The sequence below is a fragment of the Protopterus annectens genome, chromosome 4.part1 (genome assembly GCF_019279795.1).
Source record: "Protopterus annectens isolate FY-2018-M chromosome 4.part1, PAN1.0, whole genome shotgun sequence".
NCBI classification, from domain to species: domain Eukaryota; kingdom Metazoa; phylum Chordata; order Ceratodontiformes; family Protopteridae; genus Protopterus; species Protopterus annectens.
This window is the reverse complement of record NC_056734.1, coordinates 622,906,983-622,926,646: the sequence shown is the minus strand read 5'-3', so window position 1 is coordinate 622,926,646 and position 19,664 is coordinate 622,906,983. Positions and strand designations below refer to the sequence as shown.

Below are 19,664 nucleotides of genomic sequence, written 5' to 3'. Positions count from 1 at the left end.
ACCATGACCCAGATGGGTCCTAACACCATGGCTCCTGCATCTACATCACTTCCATCTCTGCATCAAGAGTCTCAACTAACTTTCCCACAGGGACAGCTAGTACCAAAACCCCAGGACACCCAGTTGGGTATTTCCACCTCTTCCGATACCTGCCCAGATTATCCCACTGAGGGAGGTCCTTCAGAAGAGGATATGCAAGAGGAAGTATCTGGACTCTCATGAATCTGTCACAGAAGACACAGATTTTGAGGAGGGCGAAGGGTCTCCATGGTCACCTCCTGCGAATGTCTTTCAGAGACATCTCTGACATTCTGAAACTGAGAGGTGGCTGGAAGCCCAACAACCCTTTGTTGGAGGAATCTGCACTTCTGGAGGAGCTTGATAGTGCTCATCTACTTCTTGGGTGATTCCACATACCAACAAGCTCCTCAAATTGGTCTCGCTGTCGGCGTGGAAGTAACCTGACAGCATTGAGCCCATTATGACCCCTCTGAAAGACTAGCAGTTCTGGCCCAAGGGCACATGTATTGATGACATGGTCATAGCGGTGGCCACCAGAAAGGAACTAGCCGACACAAGTTCCTCTGTTCGTCCCCCCAACAAGGTGTCACAATCAAATGACAGGTTTGGCAAGCATGTCTATCCTCCAGGGACCTTTGCCTTGAGGTCTCTGAACTATTTGGCACATTTCACCAGACTACAGAGGGATGTGATTAAAGAACTCTCAGGTACTCTCTCAGGAACCATGTCTGAGGAGGTGAAGGATTCCATCACCTCACTACTGGCGACCCTACAATTGATGTTGAACTTGTCCGTAAGACTTATTTTCAATTTGATAGAAGGAACCTCAAGGGCAGTGGATTCAGACATAACCATTAGGAGATGCACTTGTGTGACTTCGCAGAGCCTTTTAAGTATATGTTCATCAATGCTACTTTTGATGACAGCTTTCTTTTTGACCCCAAAGTAAAAGATGCATTGTCCAGGTGTGAGAAGGAGTCCAGGTGTGAGAAGGATGGAAAGACCCTTTCCTGCCACGGGCGTACATTTTTCCACCACCCCAAAGATTCTTTTCGAGGAGTCATTGAAGGAATGTAAAGATGTGGTGCAAGAAATCACAGAGATCTTTCCTGGACACATGTGGAAGATCTTCCCCCAGAGGCAGAGGGGGAAGTTCAAATGGTAGATGCCGCCCTTGCGGCAAAGGCGGCCTGCAACATTGGGGGTCCAGACAATCTTTCTTTGGCAAACCCTTCCAGCACTCCTGAACAGAGGCCTGATTGTCCCCCTCTGGAGGCAATTGAGGGTTGTTTGTCCCTGCACCGGAGAACTTGGCTAGAAATAAAAGATACTTGGGTGCAAAAGATCGTATCTAGAGGATGTATAATTCCATTTCCCCTTCTTCCTTTAAATTCAGAGGGGTCAAGCAGCCATTCAAGTATGAGAGAGTCATCCAAGAGGTCCTCCCCCTGACAATAAAGGATCCGGAACTTACTCAAGATCTTTTTAGTGCAAATGAAAACGGGACTGAAGACCAATCCTGGATCTCAGCAGTCTGAACAAATTTGTTCAAAAAACAAGGTTTCAGATGGGCACTTTTCAGTCCATTCTTCCGTTTATGGAAGAAGACAACTTGATATGCTCAGTAGATCTCCAGGATGCGTACTATCATATAAAAATGAACAGGTGATCCAGGAAATTTTTACACTTCCAGCTAGGAGCCAGTCATTATCAATTCAGAGCACTGCCCTGTTTTCTCACTACAGCTCCCAGGGTGTTCCCCAAATGCATGGCAGTGGTAACAACTCACTTGAGACTGCAAGGATTCAGTGTGTTTCCATACTTCGACAGCTTGCTCCTTACCACTCCGACCAGCCATCAGCTCGTCACAGCAAGAGAATAAATTAGGAATAACTATAAGTTTTGAGAAGTCAAATCTAGAGCCAACTCGGATTCTAAAATTCGTAGGAGTGTTACTCGATACAAGGTCAACAATAGCCTCTTTTCCTTTTCCAGAGTTCAAACTTTAAGGTCACAAGTCAACAAGATACTTTGGAGTACCACGATCTTGGCTTTCCCAGTTCTGCAAGTGCCAAGATCAATGGCAGCAGCAATAACCCTTGTTCTGCTAGCCAGGTTTCAGATGAGGATTCTTCAATGGATGTTGGTGTTTCAGTGGCTGATGCTTCAACTGCCTTTGTCCACTCCAATACGAATTACCAACTGGTGAAATAAATGTCTGATATGGTTGATCCAGTCAAAACAGTTGCTACAGAGACATCCATTTCTGCCCTCTCAGCCCAAGGCCATAGTGACCATGGATGCTTCCCAGCTGGGGGGGGGGGGGGTGGTATTACATGGGAAAGACAGTCCAAGTCATGTGGTCCCAGAAGAGATGCATATCAACATACTGAAGTTGAGAGCAGTGCTTTTAGCGTCACAATCCTTTCAGGATGCTCTCCTGTCAGGAACGATTATAATACAGACAGACAATATGTCAGTGGTTTGGTACATCAACAGAAAAGGAGGAACCAGATTCATACCCCTTATGTTGTGAAGCACTAAGGGTGTGGCAATGGTCAATATCTCCCAACTGCTTTCTCTTAGCAACACACATTCTGGGAAGTCCAATGTACTAGCAAACAAGCTGAGCCGGTGCATTCTGTTACCTCATGAATGGTCTGTCAACCAGAAAATTGTGGAACTAATTTTCCACAAGTGGAGCCAGCTTTCCTGCAGTTTCTTTGCATCTCCCCTTAATAAGTACAGCAGCTGTTGTGCCATAATCCCCCTGCAGGGGGAGGTACTGAGGGATGCTGTTCTTCACAATTGGCACCCTGGATTACTTTATGCCTGTCCCTCAGTCCCCCTAATTCCAAAGCTCCTTCAGAGAGCTGCCAGGTTGAAGACCAAGGCCATTGTCGTTACCCCCTTTTGGCCTTGACAGATTTGGTTTCCCTTCCTGTGGCTTCATTTAATTCACCAACCCTGGATTCTGGACACAGCACCAGATATCCTGTCTCATCCGATGGGCATGACACATCCGGACCTCTCAAACCTCTAGCTGACATCTAGGTTTCTCTAGTTCCAGTAATAGCCAGACCAATCGCTTTCTTCCCCTGTTTGTCACATCTTGTTGTCTTCTCTTAAGCCATTCACTACGAAACTTTATGCTTGTGAGTGGAAAAGATTGCTACACTTGGCTCTTCAAAAGCATGTAGACCGTTTCTCTCCCCCAGTCAGTCATGTGCTGGAGTTCTTGCCACTACTGTTCAACCAAGGGGCCAGTTCTTCAACAGTGAAAGTCCAGCTGGCAGTTGTTTGTATTTTCCACACTGGTTTTGATGGCTGTTCACTAACCTCTCATAAGCTATGTAAAGCCTTCTTATGCGGTACAGTTCTTCTCAAACCTTTTAAAGATCCCACACCACCATGGGATCTAAATCTGGTACTATAGTTTTTGATTCTTCCACCCTTCGATTCTGCCCATGATTGTGACCTTAAATTTCTGTCTTGGAAGACCTTATTTTTAGTTGCCATCACTTCTACAAGACATATTTTGGAAATTCAGGCATTGCCAGTGAAGCCTCCTTATCTCATTTTTCCATAAGGACAGAGTCCCCTTGCTAACTAATTCATCCTTTTTGCCCGAAGTGGTATCACACACCAATATTAATCAATGCATCAATCTACCAGTCTTCTTCCCAAATTATGCAAAGGAGAGTACTTGTTACATTTGCTAGATGTGCACAGACAATTATGTTTCTAACTACATAAAATAAAATAGATCAGTACGACGACTGATCAATTGTTTGTATCCTTGCTTATCTGAAATTGGGCTCAACTGTATATGTAAAGTCACCTTAGCTAAATGGCATACTGCCTGTATTTACAACAAATCGAGTATAACTTTGCCATACAAAGTACACGCTCATTCACCCAGAGCTGTAACTACCTCCTCAGTTTTCCACTCAAGAATTTCCATGGATGACATTTGTTCAGCACAACTTGGGCTTCCCATCACACCTTTATCTCTCATTATAAGTAGGATCTGGTGTCCAGATGTAGGGCATCTTTTGATTCCGTGGTGCTCAGAAATATCCTTCCTTGAGTCCACCGAGGGTTCTAGGTAGCTGAGGACTCTGTCGTGTTAGTTGAGGACATTATGAAAATTAACATAATCAGATAAAGAAGTTACATACTTACCATAACGTTCCGTCTGTGTTGTCCTTTTTCATTCCTCCTCGACGCACCACCCACCAGCCCCCAACCCTTTTTAGGTTTATTTTAGAAGAGCAAGAGGCTCTAACAAATTAGTTGCATCTTACAAACATTACCAGCTCCAGATGTTTCATTGCCTTGTTGTTTCTCTCTCTACCTCATATATATAAATTTATAAGAGTATATCTTTCTTTTGAAGCTTGCAAACAAAATCTGAGGTAATGGAGAATGGTGCATTATAGGTAAGGGAGGAGCTGAAGAGTTTTAAGCTGCCACAAGCTTTTACAGTGCCAGAGTCTGATCTGACGTTTTGGATCCGAACCTTAAGTCAAGGAGGGATAAAAATGGACAACGCAGATGGATAGTTATGGTAAGTGCATAAGTTCGTTTCTCAGTTCTTTCCATCGGTGCCATCTAGATTTAGTACTTGAAACATTTTTTGCTGCTTATTAGGCACAATGATTCTTTCCGCCATCACACTACCTACGGTGGCTAAAGTGACCCCCCCCTTTTCAAAAAATAGGAATAGGACTTTTGATTTTTGTTTCTGAATGGCATGAACTTACCAGGCACAAAGTTGTTCTAACTGCTGCTATATTCTGCCTCGGATGAAAGTCAGCATGCAGCTCTGGCACACTTAGTTATGTTGAAGTGCTGCACTGTGTCAGGTGGACAGTGTAATGTTCATTATTTTTGCGGTACTGGTGCAGGTTCTCTTGGCCTCTTCTATTTACACTGCTTTTCTTTGAGCCTGTGTATTTGTGTTGATGGCAGGACATTATCTCCTTTCTTACTTATAACTCGCCTACATATGCTTGGCAATCTTATTTTGTCATACACAGAAAAAGGCAGTTTTCTCTCTCTCTCTCTTTTTTTTTTTTTTATTTGCTGACCCTAGATTTTCAGAACTTGGAGTAAAGGAGCCCTATTCTAGATTGCAGCTACAGTAATAGTGAATATGTGTAAGCTTGATGCATTTTTTAGTAATTTTGGTAATGCTGTGACTTTCCCTGTCATGTATGTGGTACTGATTAGAATGATTGTTTACAGTCTCCAGTTTCTGGTCGCTCTCAAGACCAGCAGCAACAGCCGCAACAACAACCTGAGAAGAAATCATTTGACCTCCTCTCTGACTTAGGTGGTGACATATTTGCTGCTCCAGCCCCTCCACAGTCTACACATTTTGCTAATTTTGCACAGTTTAACAGCTACACAGGTGAGTCTTGCTAAATGAGGAACAAAAATCCTTTAAGTAACACAAGGGCATTTCTAAATTTGTAATTTAAAAAGTGCTGCTCTGTTTTATTTTATTTGATTAATATCATGTTGACACATTTGTTTTTGTATATGCAGTAGTTGGTTCTATACTGAATCACGTCATCTAACGAAGCATAATAGAGGTTAGTTTTGAGGTACAAGCTGCAGCTCAGTGTCTTGATATCTGCTACCAACAAGTCTGTACGTCATGGCACTTCCTTGAAAATATTCAGTTAATTGATTTGATTGTACATTGGCTTGAAAATTTTAATAAAACATAAATCATAAAATGTGAAACAAGTATGTGACATTATAATCAGGTTTATCTTGGTAAATTGCATATTTAGAGCACTTTAAATCAAGTAAAAGAGTAATTTTTGGATGCTGTTGTAGCCAGGAATATGGGAACTACTGTAATTCAGAACAACCACCAGTATGTAGACAGCTGATCCCTGAATTTCTGTACTGTCTTTGTTCAAGTTGAAGTCAGTTATTTCATATTCATCATGCTCATACCCGTTTTGTTTTCTTTTCTTTTACCTGAGATGTAGCTGAAAAGGGTCCTTTCGGGTCAGTCCATACCTGATTTACAGACAGCTCAGCATGGGACTAGGACAAGTAGGCTTGAGGATTGACTGAAACTTGAAGAAGACATTTAAGCATATTGAGTATGCAGCTAGTGGCCTCTTCTGCACTGGATCAAGATGGCTTGCTTTGATGCAAAAGCATTCTAAAATTAATGAGTTAATTATTTTTAAGTATTTTTCCCTTTCCCTGTGATTAAATGTATGATTATAATACTCAAAACTTCCATTTAAGCAGATGGAACCTTTGAGAATCAGATATACCACAGATCAATTAAGTGGAGCCTGTTCTTCTGTTCATAGGAGTCAGTTGTTTCATTTTTGGGGGATTGCACCTCAGAAGAAGAAATAGGAATGGGAACTCGTATGTCAAGTTTATAAGCATATTTGACCAAGCCAGAATTCAGAGTTGCGTATTAGAAATATGTAAAGGATTACTGCCAGACTTTAGATTAGCCCTCTGAGTAGTTTGCACAGAATATGTTAGATGGGTTCCCTGTCTTTGCTGTCATTGTGCAGCTTAGCTTTTGTCTTGACACCTGTCAGCAAAATTGAGGATCTGAAGTAGTTAACTTCATTTCATCTGCAACCTGTGGGTATTTGGATCCATATAGGATCCGAGCCGGCAACTTTTCAAGCATCTGCTCTGACCTACAAGCTCCTCCCCCTTACCCATAACCACTTCCTACCTTCCCCCAGATCTCTTTTGCCACTTCGTGCATCAGCATCGTGGTCTCCTTAGCTCTGAGCTTAGGGTTGTAGTAAGTGCTTTTTGGAAAAATATTTTTCTCTTGTGTAGTGAGAGTTTGTCTTAGTTGGTTCCCTTTTCCTCCCCCAAACGCTTGTTCATCGCAAAAAGTAGTTTAGTCTAGTAGTTTTAGTTGGTGTAGTAGTTTAGCGTAGGCCCACCCTTTCCTTAGGTGTGCATGGTTTTTAATGTATTAGAGTGTAGTAGGTCTGGCTGTGTGTGTGTAGAATGGTTGAGCAGCCTAAACCTACATTTAAGAAATGCACAGTGTGTGGCCATAAGATTTCACCGGTGGATGGTTACACTCTGTGTCGTTTGCCTAGGAGTTCCTCCACATTTGTCTACTCAGTGCTGTGTGTGTGCTGGGTTTAATCCTAGGGCCTTAAATGAGAGGAAGGCCAAACTGGTGGCTAAAGGCCTTCTCCCTGCATCTACGCTGGACTCATCTTCCTCGACCTCGGCTTCCACAGCTACCGCCAAACCCCCCACCCCCACCCCCCCAGAGGCGGGGACTCATCCTCCCACTAGACCTGTTGAAGGGGAGGCAACAGGAAGAGAAAGGAAATAGGGCAGAGATGGAGAGAAGAAAGGAGATAGGCCCCATAAACGGTCTCCAGGTCAGGAGTCCTTCCCTAGCCCTCCTTACAAGGTGTCGAGACCAGTCTCTCTTTGGCTCCACTCCCCTAGATTCTCGACTGAGCCTTCGGAACAGAGGCCTTCATCCAGATCTTCACAGCGTCCAGCTAGATCCGAGTCGATCACTTCCTTGCGCTCGACTCGGAGTCTTTCTGAGCTGGATATGGACAGGATGATGAGAAGATTCATTCGGACCCAAATTCAGATGGGAGTCTTGCCAGGCCCCTCTCCCTCCAGAGGTGGACCTCCATGCCCTTTTTTCATCCTATTTCTCCTTCCCTGATCTGGCCTGCAGGTTCAGGATTTATGGATCCGAGGATCTTCGGAGCAGGGGATTCGGCACCGATGGTTCCTCCAACCTCAACTCCAGCGATTACCTTGAGTTCCTCAGATCCGACCAGTTCGTATCTTAGCGACTCTTGGGGCCAAGGACAGGGAGTCGGACCCAAGGGGATGGAGGTGTCTTCGGATCCGACTTTGGATCTGAGCCGTTCCTTCAGAGCTCCAGCTACCTCAGCCATGGCCCCAATCCTCAAGGTGGACCCGGGGAGAGCCTACTCCTTGTTGGGTGCTATGGAGGTGCGCTCCTCATCGGCGTTCGACGTAGTGGAGAGGGTTGTCTCCCAAGGATCGAGACCCCAGCCTATTTCTTTGGATTTCGCCCAGACTCCCTCAGATTCGGTTACGACTCCCGTTAGCTTGTCCCAGGGACAGCCCGTGCTAGAGGATCCCCAAGCAGTCTGCCTGGAGGAAACCCCCCCCCCCACGGCTCACGAGCCCTCTTCAGAGATTACCACTGAAGAGGGTCCTCGTAAGCACACATGTAAAAGGAGGCACCTGGACTCCCAAGTCCTTGACAGAAGACACTGATTTAGATGGAGAAGGTTTCCCCAGGTCACCTCCCGAGTATGTCTCCTTTGGAGACGTCATGGAGATCCTCCGCCAGAGAGGAGGTTGGTCAGCCCCAAAACCTTCTACAGATGAATCAGTGTTCCTGGAGGCTTTTAGCACGGGCCCATCTATGTCCTGGGTGCCCCCGCCTTCGGAACCCTTGGTGGATCTTATCACCACACGAGCATGGAAGGACCTTGACACCATAGAGCCGATACCTAAAAGCCTGGACAAGATCCTCTCTTCACCCTCGGACAGACAGGCCTGGTATAAAGCATCCCCCATGGATGATATAGTGGTTGCAGCAGCCACCAAGAGAGAACTGGCTCAGGAAAGTTCCTTGGTCCACCCTCCGACAAGGAGTCCAGGGCGGTAGATCAATTTGTGAAGCAAATGTATTCTTCAGCGTCATTTTCCATCCGTGCGCTGAACTATTTGGCACACATCATATGACTGCAGCGAGACATAGTCACAGAGTTAGCTGAGTTGCCCCCAGAGTCTTTGTTGCCGATGAACAAGCGTCTCTTCACCATGAAAATGTAGAGTGTGAAGTCAGTTTTGAACACGTCTATGTGCCTCCTTTCCCATGGTGCGGAAGGAGCAGCTAGGGCGGCTGGGCCTGACTTGGCTATGAGGCGACACGCTTGGCTCAGACTGTCAATTTGCAGACCCCTTCAAGGCGTCTTTCACAAATGCTATCTTCGATGGCTCTTCTCTTTTTAGTAAGTCTGTACATGACACCCTTGTCCAGAGTGAAAAAGACAGGAAGACTTTGTCTGCCGTCGGAATCTGCTTCTCTAGCTCCCAAAGATCCTTTTCTAGGAATCGGAGAGGGCTAAAAAAGATGTGGTTTTGGAAATCACAGTTTTCTTGGGACTCTCAGGACAACTTGCCCCCTATAGGTAGAGGGGGTCCGAGGAACTTTGGGTCTAGGGAGCCTTTCTCGGACAGGCCCACTCAGCAGCCCTGAGGGGTTGCCCAACTGTCCTACTCTGGAGGCAGTTGCTGAAAGATTATCATTGCACCCAATGGCTTGGGAGTCCATAAATGCAGATTGTTGGGTGCTTCAAATAATATCCAGAGGCTACACCATCCCATTTGTTACCCCTCCTGTCCAACCAAAGCACCTCCTAGATGTCCCACCCGCTCAAAGGAAGACGGCAGCGCTAGAGATTTCCAAGCTGCTTCACAAACGAGCCATCAAACCGGTCCCCCCTATCAGTCCTGATCAGGCGGTTACTCCAGGTTCTTTTTAGTGACAGAAAAGACTGGGGACCTCAGGCCCATTTTGGACATGTCAACCTTAAACCTGGTTGTCGCCAAACAGAAATTTCGGATGGTCACCCTACAGTCCATTTTACCTTTTCTCTGAGAGTGCGACTGGATGTGCTCGATAGACCTCCAGGAAGCTTACTACCACATCAGGATTCGCAGAAGCTCCAGGAGATTCCTTCACTTCCAGCTGGGAACCAATCATTTCCAGTTCAGAGCCCTACCGTTCGGTCTCACCACAGCCCCCAGGGTGTTTGCCAAGGTAATGGCAGTTGTAGCGGCTCACCTGAGGCTTAAGGGAATTCAGGTATTCCCTTACCTAGATGATTGGCTCCTCACTGCTTCCACCAAGCATCTTCTTTACCAAGCCAGAGACTCCTTCATCTTGCAGACCGGTTAGAGATCACTGTCAGTGTTTCCGGATCCCTCTTGGACCCGGTGCAGATCTTGGACTTTATTGGGGCATGGCTGGACACCCTTCAACTGAAAGTCTTTATAACTCCAGACAGGGTCCAGAGTCTACGGGCCCTTATATCAGTAGTTCTTGGCCCCAGGTTGACGAAGCTGGACGACGTTTTCAGAGCCCTGGGCTCTATGGCAGCACCAATCTCTATCCTCCCCTGTGCGTGTCTTCACATGCGTGTTCTTCAATGGACTCTAGCCGTACAGTGGTCTTGGCTAGAGCTCCCCATGGAATATCCAATTAAAATCAGCAAAGCCTGCAGGGCGTCACTCCTCTGGTGGCTCCAGTCACCAGAGATCTTACTGGGAAGCCAATTTGTTTCACCCACAGCCCAAGCCATAGTGACCACGGACGCCTCCCAGCTCAGGTGGGGGGGGGGGGCATTATCTGGGGAGGACGGTCCAAGGAACGTGTTCCCAGATCGAGACCAGATTGCACATCAGTGTTCTGGAGATGAGCGCGGTGCTTTTAGCGTTGCAAGCCTTCCACACTGTTCTTCTTCCAGGGACTATTGCAATTCAGTCAGACAACATGTCGGTTGTCTGGTACATCAACAAACAGGGAGGAACGAAATCTTACCCCCTGTGTCGCAAGGCCATGAGAGTGGGCAATTTCCACCAGTCTGTTTTTGATTGCAATGCACATCCCGGGACGCTCCAACATTTTAGCAGACAGATTGAATCGGGCTATTCTGATGTCATACGAGTGGTCTCTGAAACTGTCGATAGCAGAGGAGATCTTCCGTGCATGGGGACAGCCTTGCTGTGATCTCTTCGCATCTCCTTCCAGCATGAAGTACAGCGAGTTCTTCACACTGATTCTCTCACCAGGGGATCCCCCAGAGACGTTCTGGTCCATGCTTGGCCTCCTGGGTTACTGTACGCTTATCCCCTGTTACCACTCTTTGCAAAGTTTCTTCAGAAAGCTTGGCGACTGGGGTGCAAAGTGATCCTCATTTCCCCTGTTCTGGGCTTGTCAGGTGTGGTTCCCCTTTCTTTTGTCTCATGATGTTCATCGTGTTTCACTGTTGCAGTCATTACACTTGGGTTAACCTGCTGGCAGGCTACCCGTAGTCGGCCTGAATTCCAAAGTCCAGGTCCGGCGTCAATTGCTGTCGCTTCTTCCCTGACGTCAGTGCACCAGGGGTATAAAAGATGCAGCTGACGCCATTTTCTTCAGTCTTTCTTGCCATGCAGTGCCCGAAGCAAAGCAGTTCGCAAGTGCCGGTTGGCCAACTCCTGAGATTTTCGAAATCGAATTTCAGATCCGAAGTCTTCAATAAAGCTAGGTACCCCATGGGGAAATTTTTTTCTTGCTCCAGACCGATGTCAGAAAAAGTTAACAATTGTATTTCTTGTGGGAAGCAAATACCTCATAAGGATTTCCACTCTTACTGTATTCCTTGCCTAAGCCCTGACCACGACGTTGCTAGTTGTCAGTTTTGTGCTAGATTTAAGCATCGGTACGATTTTACTTTTCATTATTTTGGCAGAAGGTTTAACTACATAATGCCGTCAGAACAACCAACGACCGGAATTCATAAAAAACGCAAGGATAAAGACAAGGACAAGCATCCGAGGTCCAAAAGCGACGAAGCCTCTTCTAGGCCAGTCGCCGGTTTGCCGGTGCGCAGTGAGGTGCTTTCGCAGCCCCTGACTCCCGCTACATTAGAGCCGCAGGACGCCTCCCACGTGGAGACAGCTAGGCCTCGGTATACTCAAGGTACTGGCCCTTCGGAAATTAATCCCTCAGATGTGTCCGGAGCCGCTGAGCAGGCATCGGCTTCTGAGGGTGTCTTCAGACCTACACAGCTTTATATAAAGCCTACTTCAGCATCCAAGACAAAAGTGTAAAACAGTTTTAAAGACAAGGAAACCAGTGCAGCATTCTCCAGGACAGGCTTCTATGCCTAAGAAACAGATGCTCAAAATGGCCGAAGACTTAATTACTTTGATCAGGGGTTCCCATCCCCCTCCTGACGAGGCCTAGGCAAGACACTGAGTATGATTTGTCTGATCAGGTTTCCATTTCCTCTGATTCCTCTTCTGATCAGGGATAAATCTGTTCCTCCCTATGAGGATTCTGATGCTGAAGATTCTATTCCTTCAGCTTCTCCTCCTGAGGACTATTCTTTTGGGGAAACCCTGCATACCATGAGAGAGCATTTACATTGGGAGAGCCAGGATTATTCTGAATCTAAGAAAAGACTTAGAGACTTTCTTTTACTTCCATAGCATAGACCTCTCGCAATTCCCCCTGTTCTAGACATAGTGGATGATGTTTACTTCCTGCCCCTGTTAAGCCAGACAGATACTACAGGGTTCCAGACACCCACAAATTTCTTTACAAAAACCCTGCTGCTGACCCAGAAACTATCTCACAGGGTCCCAAAGGGGTCAAGGCTGCTTCTGCCAAAAACCCTGTCCCCTCCGACAGAGATTCTAGGGCTTTGGACAGATGGGGGAAAAAAGTTTACACTTCTGCTACTTTGGCTGTAAGGGCTTTAAATTGTCAGTTTCATATGCTTAAATATCAGCAATACTTAATGTCTTTGTTAAAGCAAAAAATGTTGACAAATTCTGAATGTACTGAGAACAAAGAATTGCAAGATTTATTGCAGGCAGTTGAACAAGTGGGAAAACATACTTTGCAATGTGGCTATGATTCACTGGAGGCCTCGTGCAGGGCTGCTGTTACAGGTTCTGTTATTAGAAGGCATGCTTGGTTAAAGGAACAGAATCTGCCTGATCATGTTAAAGCAAATGCTCCATTACAGCATGATACTTTGTTTGGTGTTAAAGAAAATGGAGGATAAGGCAAAATCTGTGCAGACGGTAAAGGATTTCTTACAGGTACAGCCCACCCATATTTAGCAGAAACTGGTCCTCTAAGAATTGGTCCTTTCCAGTGTCAGACAGACCACAAAGAGGCAGATACAGACGCCCTAGTGGCAAGCAACAGCCCCAGGGCTCATACAGGCCCAAACAATGGGGTGCTTCTACCTCCAAAAGCGGAGAAGACAAATCACAACTTTATAGAAAACAGTCCCAATGATTTCCCTTTGCCAATGCCAAGCACTTATTTTTTGGCAGCACCCTTAGGGGGAAAGCTAGCACTTTTTTCTTAAAACTGGCACAAGATCACACAGGACAAATGGGTCTTAAATATAATCTCCCAAGGCTATAGGTTCCACTTTCACACCCTTCCAAAGGCAAAAGGTATGCCAGACCTGCCACGCAATCAATGGCAAGAGGCACAAAAACAAGTTTCATCTCTCATGGACATGGGTGCTATTCAGCCAGTGCCACAACAAGAACAGGGACAAGGATTTTACACACGACTTTTCTTAGTACCAAGAAAGGACAAAGCCCGGACACCAATTCTGGACCTGTCTATTCTAAGTACTTTTCTGGACATCCCAAAATTCAAAATGTTGACTCTACAGCAGCTTCTGCCCATGCTGGACAAGAAGGCTTGGCTCGTAACTTTGGACCTCAGAGGCATACCTGCATGTCCCAATCAGACAATCTTGCAGAAGATACCTCAGATTTATAGCTGGCTCAATGCACTACCAATTCTCTGCACTGCCCTTTGGCTTATCTACTGCGCCCAGGGTCTTCACAAAATGCCTGGCACCAGTAATTGCATTTTGCAGACAAAGAGGAATTCAAATATACCCCTACTTGGACGACTGCCTTATTCAAGCAAAGGACAAAGATATTCTACTACAGCATCTGGCGTTTGTAAAAAGGTTACTAATTTGCCTAGGGTACACAGTAAACGAAAAGAAATCAAAACTAGCGCCCTCTCAAGAGATAATATTCCTGGGTGCAAACTTAAATACAACTGCCCAGATGGCTTATCTCACGCCAGACAAACAAAGGCATCTGAATTCTTACTTCAAAGACATGGCAACAAAGACCCAGTTATCTGCAAGAAAAATTCTGCAGGCTCTGGGCTACATGGCATCCTGCATTCTACTAATTCCATATGCAAGACTGCATATAAGGAAACTACAATGGTATCTAAAAAGTTTTTGGATTCAACATTGCCACAGCCTGGAAACAATAATTACTCTTATTCCCTGCCTGCAGCAGGAATTTCTATGGTGGGCACAGGCATGTCACCACAAGGGACAGCAGTCACCTTACCCACTGCCAGGCAGACACTAACAACAGATGCATCGGATTATGCCTGGGGGGGCACACATGGCAGGAAAATGTATTCAGGGCACATGGCCCACAAACCAAATGCATCTACATATAAATCAAAAAGAGATGCTAGCCGTACAAAATGCCCTGACAGCCTTCAAGGACCTACTTCATCCAGGACAACTACTGATAAAGACGGACAATACTACAGTCATGTGGTACATAAGCAAGGGGGCACACATTCCTACCCGCTCTGCAGGCAAGCCATGACTTTGTGGAACACAGCATTGACTTACCAAGTACATCTGCAAGCACAATTCCTGCCAGGAAAGACAAATACTTTGGCAGACGAAATAAGCTGAAACCTCATGGATCCTCACGAGTGGAAACTGGATCCACAAGTCTTCAACATGATAACAGGGAAATGGGGATGCCCAGACATAGATCTATTCGCCTCCACTCACAACTTCCAGCTACAGAGATTCTGCTCTCGGACTTATCACAAGCAAGCATGGAAATTGGACGCCCTTTAATTCAGCTGGAAAGCCCTTACAGTATATGCCTTCCCTCCTCTGCCTCTCCTCTCCAAGGTACTCCTAAAGGTCAGACAAGAGAAGCCAAAAATTATACTGATTGCCCCAGACTAGCCACGCCAGCACTGGTACCCAATCCTAAAGAGCTTGTCTCAAGACCCAGCCTGGACGTTACCTCTAATACCTCATTTGCTGACCGAACATAACAATCAGATCTTGCACAGCCAACTCAGAACCCTAAATCTGGCTGCATGGCAGATAATGTAATCTTTCAAAACACACCTCTCTCTAAAGCAGTTATGGATGTAATTTTGGAGGCCAGAAGGCCCAGCACCAGAAAATCTTATGCAGAAAAATGGAAAAGATTCTGTGCTTGGAACCAAGCGCAGGGAATTGACTCGCTAGAATCTAATATTCCTCAGATTTTGCAATCCCTAACTGAGATGCTGGACAAAGGCCTATCCTTCTAATCAATTAAGATCCATGCCTCTGCAATTTCAGCTCATTACAATACGGATCCCCCTATTTTTTCTCATCCATTGCTAAGACAGTTTCTCAGAGGGGCCAAAAACATAAGACCTCCAAGAAGAGCTCCAATACCTACATGGGATCTCAACTTTGTCTTGGAAAAGCTTACACTGCCTCCTTTTGAACCAGCCAATACAGCAGAGATAAAATACTTGTCATGGAATACCGCTCTTCTCCTAGCAATAACTTCAGCAGTGAAAGGGTTATCTGAGCTGCCTTTTGTGACTTCTAAGTCTGCAAGGTCAGTTGGGAGCCTTAAATCATCTGATTTGAAGTGGCTGATGCATTCCTTTCTTTAGACCCAAATGGTTCTAGGGGATCATCCCCGTCTTCTCAGCCCCATGGCCTTAGTCTAAGACTCCATTGTTTCCCCTTAATTCCGGGGGTATAAAGAGGAAGCAGTTGAATTCACCTGAGGAATCCCTCACCAAGTATACGGACCTCAGTGAAGGTGAGGGCTCCACCAAATCCACCTACAAAGACTCCTTTGTGAATTTTCTCTTAAGTATTGAACAGCATGGGAGGTGGATCATTGAAGTCCCTTCCCTGCAGGAGTCTGTTTTTCTTAAGGCTTTACGTGCAGTCTCATCCATATGCTGAGTGGTCGTCCCTCTGGGTGCCCTTGTAGACCTGGCTTCTTGGAGGGCATGGAGATAATCTGATGTGTTAGAACCAGTCCTGAGGAAACCTAATTCCCCCCCCCCCCCCCCCCCCAAAAGACAGACCTCATGGGTGCAAGGATCCCTTTGTGGATGCCATTGTGGTTGTAGATGCCACTAAAAAGGACATCTTCAGAGTTCCTTGGTACATCCACTCAGCAGAGGGCCTCTGTCACTGGATCATTTTGGAAAGATATACTTCAACCACACACTCTTTACGTGTGCTGAATTGCCTTTATCTTACCCATTTGACAGGACTTCAGAGCAGTCGTATCTTGGAACTGTCAAAGGTCATAAAGATTAATCAGCTGTTGCACATCCAGAAGACACTGGAGTCGGACTTGTCTGTGATGTCTGTACCTAACATTTCCATGAAGCTGTTGTCCAGTGTAGTAGACAGAAATCCCACAAGGCATGCACCAGTATCATTTGTGTACAATCATGCCTAGATGCATTTATGCAATTTTGTGGATGGTTTTAAGGTATTCTTTCAGTGCTCCATTTGATGGCTCCTCCTGTTTTGGCCAAAGGTCAGAGACACTGACTTGAGTGAGCAGGATGGAAAGATGTCTGCCATTGGAGTAAACTTCTCAACCCTTCAGATGTCCTTCACAAGCAACCAGATAGGTGGAAAGCATTTCTTTTATTGTAAGTCACAGCAGCTTTTGCAGCATTCCCACTAGTTTTCCCTGCTTCAGAGGGGGCAACTACAATGGATACTGTCTTTGGGGCAGGGATGGTCTGCAGAACTAGGGCTTCTGCAGGATTTCTCCGGGAGACCCTTCCAGAACCCCTGTAGGGTTGCCTGGGAAGTAACACTACAGAGGCAGTTAGAAGACATCTGGCTGTCCAGCCAAAAGCTTGGGAGACCATCATGGCAGATGCTTGGGTGTTGAGAGTCATATTTGGAAGTTGTACGTTTCCCTTTTTGTTCACCCTGAAGGACTCCCACAAACTCTTTCCCGACATGCTATCCCATCAGAGAAGGGAAGCGGCAATAAAAATCCAAAAACTGCTTCTCAGCCAAGTGAACCAAGACATTCCACCAGATCAATGATCTGGGGTCTATTTTTTTTAATACCAAAGAATAACAAGGACTTCAGACCCATTTTTGGATCTCAGCAAGTTGTACAGATATGTCAACAGACCAAGTTATAGATGGTCACAGTGCAGTTTGTTTTACCCCTTCTGAGGAAGGATGGCTGGATATACTCAGCAGATCTCATGGATGCCTACTATCACTTAAAGATAGCGTGACCTTCCAGGAGTTTCTGTGCTTTCAACTAGGAGCTGTGCCCTTTGGCCTCACCACACTTCCCAGGGTGTTCATCACATACACGTCAATAGAAGGAGCTGGCTCAGGCTGCAGGGGTTCCAGGTCTTCCACTTCCTGGACTGCTAGCTCCTGACTGCTTCCACTAAGACTTTACTGATCAAAGCCTGAGATTCCTTGTTCCATCTGTGTCTGTCCATGGACATAACAGTTAATTATGAAAAGTCCAGCCTGGAACCAGTTCTAGTACTGGAATTTATTGGTTGCTATTTGGATACTGTTAGCCAAACTACCAACCTCAAGACTACAGTCTCTTCATTTGTGTGCTTCTCAAATCCTTCAGTTTCACAAACTTTCAGTGTCCTCAGTTCTAGTTTCTTGGCAAGATTCCATATGCAGGTACTCTAGTGGATTCTGTCAGTTTAGTGGTCTTAACCTGACTGCCTATGAATTTTCCACTTTAACAAACATCTGATAAGTTGTCAATCTTGCATTCATTCTTGCTGGATGGGTTCGGAGTCGATCCTCGGCTCTGATTCGGCCAATACTAAAGCTCGAGAGATAATTCCACCGGCTCGAGGCTCCCCTATATCCCACAATGCTAGGCGGTAACTACCCAGATCTCGTTTGCCGCTTAGCTGCGAGGTGTTTCTTCTACCGGCTCTGGCAGGTTAGTGAGTTTTTTCTAGTTAAAAACTTAAAATATCTACCCCTATCCTTTTTATTTAGTTTAGATTATAGTACAGGGTATCCTTTTAGTTTAAATTGGGTCTCCCTCGTTTTTATCTCCCTTTATTCCCTTTTAACTTCTAGGCCTTTGGCCCACTCCCCTTTTTTCCCTTGTCATTTAAGTGTGATTGGGTTTTTTTCTTTTGGTTAAATGGTGTGTCTGTGTGTTGTGTCTGTGTCCTTTGATATACAGTTCTTTAGGATGTCTAAAGACTCCAAGGCCTCAGGCTTCAAGAAGTGTGACTCGTGCTGTCAGAAAATGTCTCTGACAGACGGTCACACTTCTTGTGTCTATTGCCTGGGACCTTTGCACCTGCAGGACTCCTGTGCTGTTTGCCATGCATTCAGCCTGAGAGTCCTGCAGTAACGCAAAAATAAACTTATTCTTCGAGGCTTATTAAAGCCTGAAGGCCCCTCGACCCAGTCTGTGTTGGGGAAGCCTTCAAAGACTTCCAGGCCGTTGGCTCCAGCTTCAGAGCTGTCTGCTGGGAGCATCAAGGCTGCTTCGACATTGGCTCCGGCTGGAGTCGATGTTTCGAAGACTCAAACTGTTACCTCGGCTCCGGCTGGAACCGTGGTTGCTAAGACTCAGTCAGCTCCAATAGTCTCATCGGAGCCACCTTCAAAGAGGTCAAGGTCCCCTTCCATCGGCTCCATCCACTCGGTCCTGGGATCCCCTCTTCTGTTGGAGTGGAGCCATAGGTCCCATTCCTCTTGGTCCTCCAGGCTGTCCGACCATGACTTACAAAGGGTGGTGAGTAGACTTCTCAAGTCCGAGGCACTGGCCCAAATGCTGCATAGCCCTACTCAACAGTCAGTGGCTATTCCCATCCCTGCTTCTGTTCCTCCTCCGACTCCTTTGAGTTCGGAGCCATGGCTGTCAGTGCATCGGAGCCGATACCCACCCTTTTGGCTCCGTCTGCTCTGATTTCCTCTTTGGAGGGATCTCTGCGCCGAGCTTTCCTCGTCGGCTCCGAGTGGGCGAGTGTCATCGGACCCTTTTCCGACCCCGTTCTCCCTCTTGGAGTACGGCGCTTGTGAGTTCGGCTCTGACATTGGCCTCGGAGCCGTCCCTGTTGGTGCTAGGGGGGGGTCCTTGTCTCCTCAGAGCAGGGACCTTCGGCCTTGGCTGATCGGGGCGCCTTCGAGATCATGCGGAGCGTGCTACACCCCGTGTCTACCTCACAGTCAGCTCCGTCAGTTCCTCCCTCTTCAGTGCCTGCGGTGGTTTCTACCCACCCCCTCCATACCAGATCGTAGAGAGCCAGCCCCACAGGTTTCCCCATTGGGAATATCCTCTTTTTCCGAGGCTTCTCCTGATCTGGCAGGGGAACCCCCTCGGAAGAGACAGTGCAAGAGGAAGCACATTGACTCCCCTGAGTCTATCACCTCCGACACCGACTTGGAGGAATCTGAAGGTTCCCCTCGGTCCCCCTCTGAGGATGTCTCTTTTGCTGACATCCTTGAAATCCTTAAACAGAGGGGGGGAACTGGCCCACCCTTAACCCTTCAGAGGACGAGTTGGTGTACCTTGAGGCATTTGGCTCTCACCCTTCCACCTCCTGGGTGTCTCCTCCCTTTGACCCCCTCATGGAAGTGGTGGCAAGGTAGGCTTGGACGGCCCCTGATTCGGTGGAAACTACCCCAAGGAGGCCGTCAAAATTTATTACTGCCCCAGAAGAGAAACAGTTCTTATCCAAAGATGTCTCTGTTGATGCC

General features: G+C 46.4%; 1 protein-coding gene across 11 annotated transcripts in view; it reads left to right on the top strand.

The window, feature by feature from the left end:
- The window catches only part of AGFG1 (ArfGAP with FG repeats 1), a 1,878,478-nt gene that overhangs the window by 986,054 nt on the left and 872,760 nt on the right, over positions 1-19,664 (top strand). For all 11 annotated transcript variants that reach the window (XM_044070432.1, XM_044070431.1, XM_044070430.1 and 8 more), the window contains exon 5: positions 5,272-5,437. In XM_044070432.1, coding sequence (XP_043926367.1) covers positions 5,272-5,437 — 166 coding nt within the window. The remainder of the gene's footprint in view (positions 1-5,271; positions 5,438-19,664) is intronic.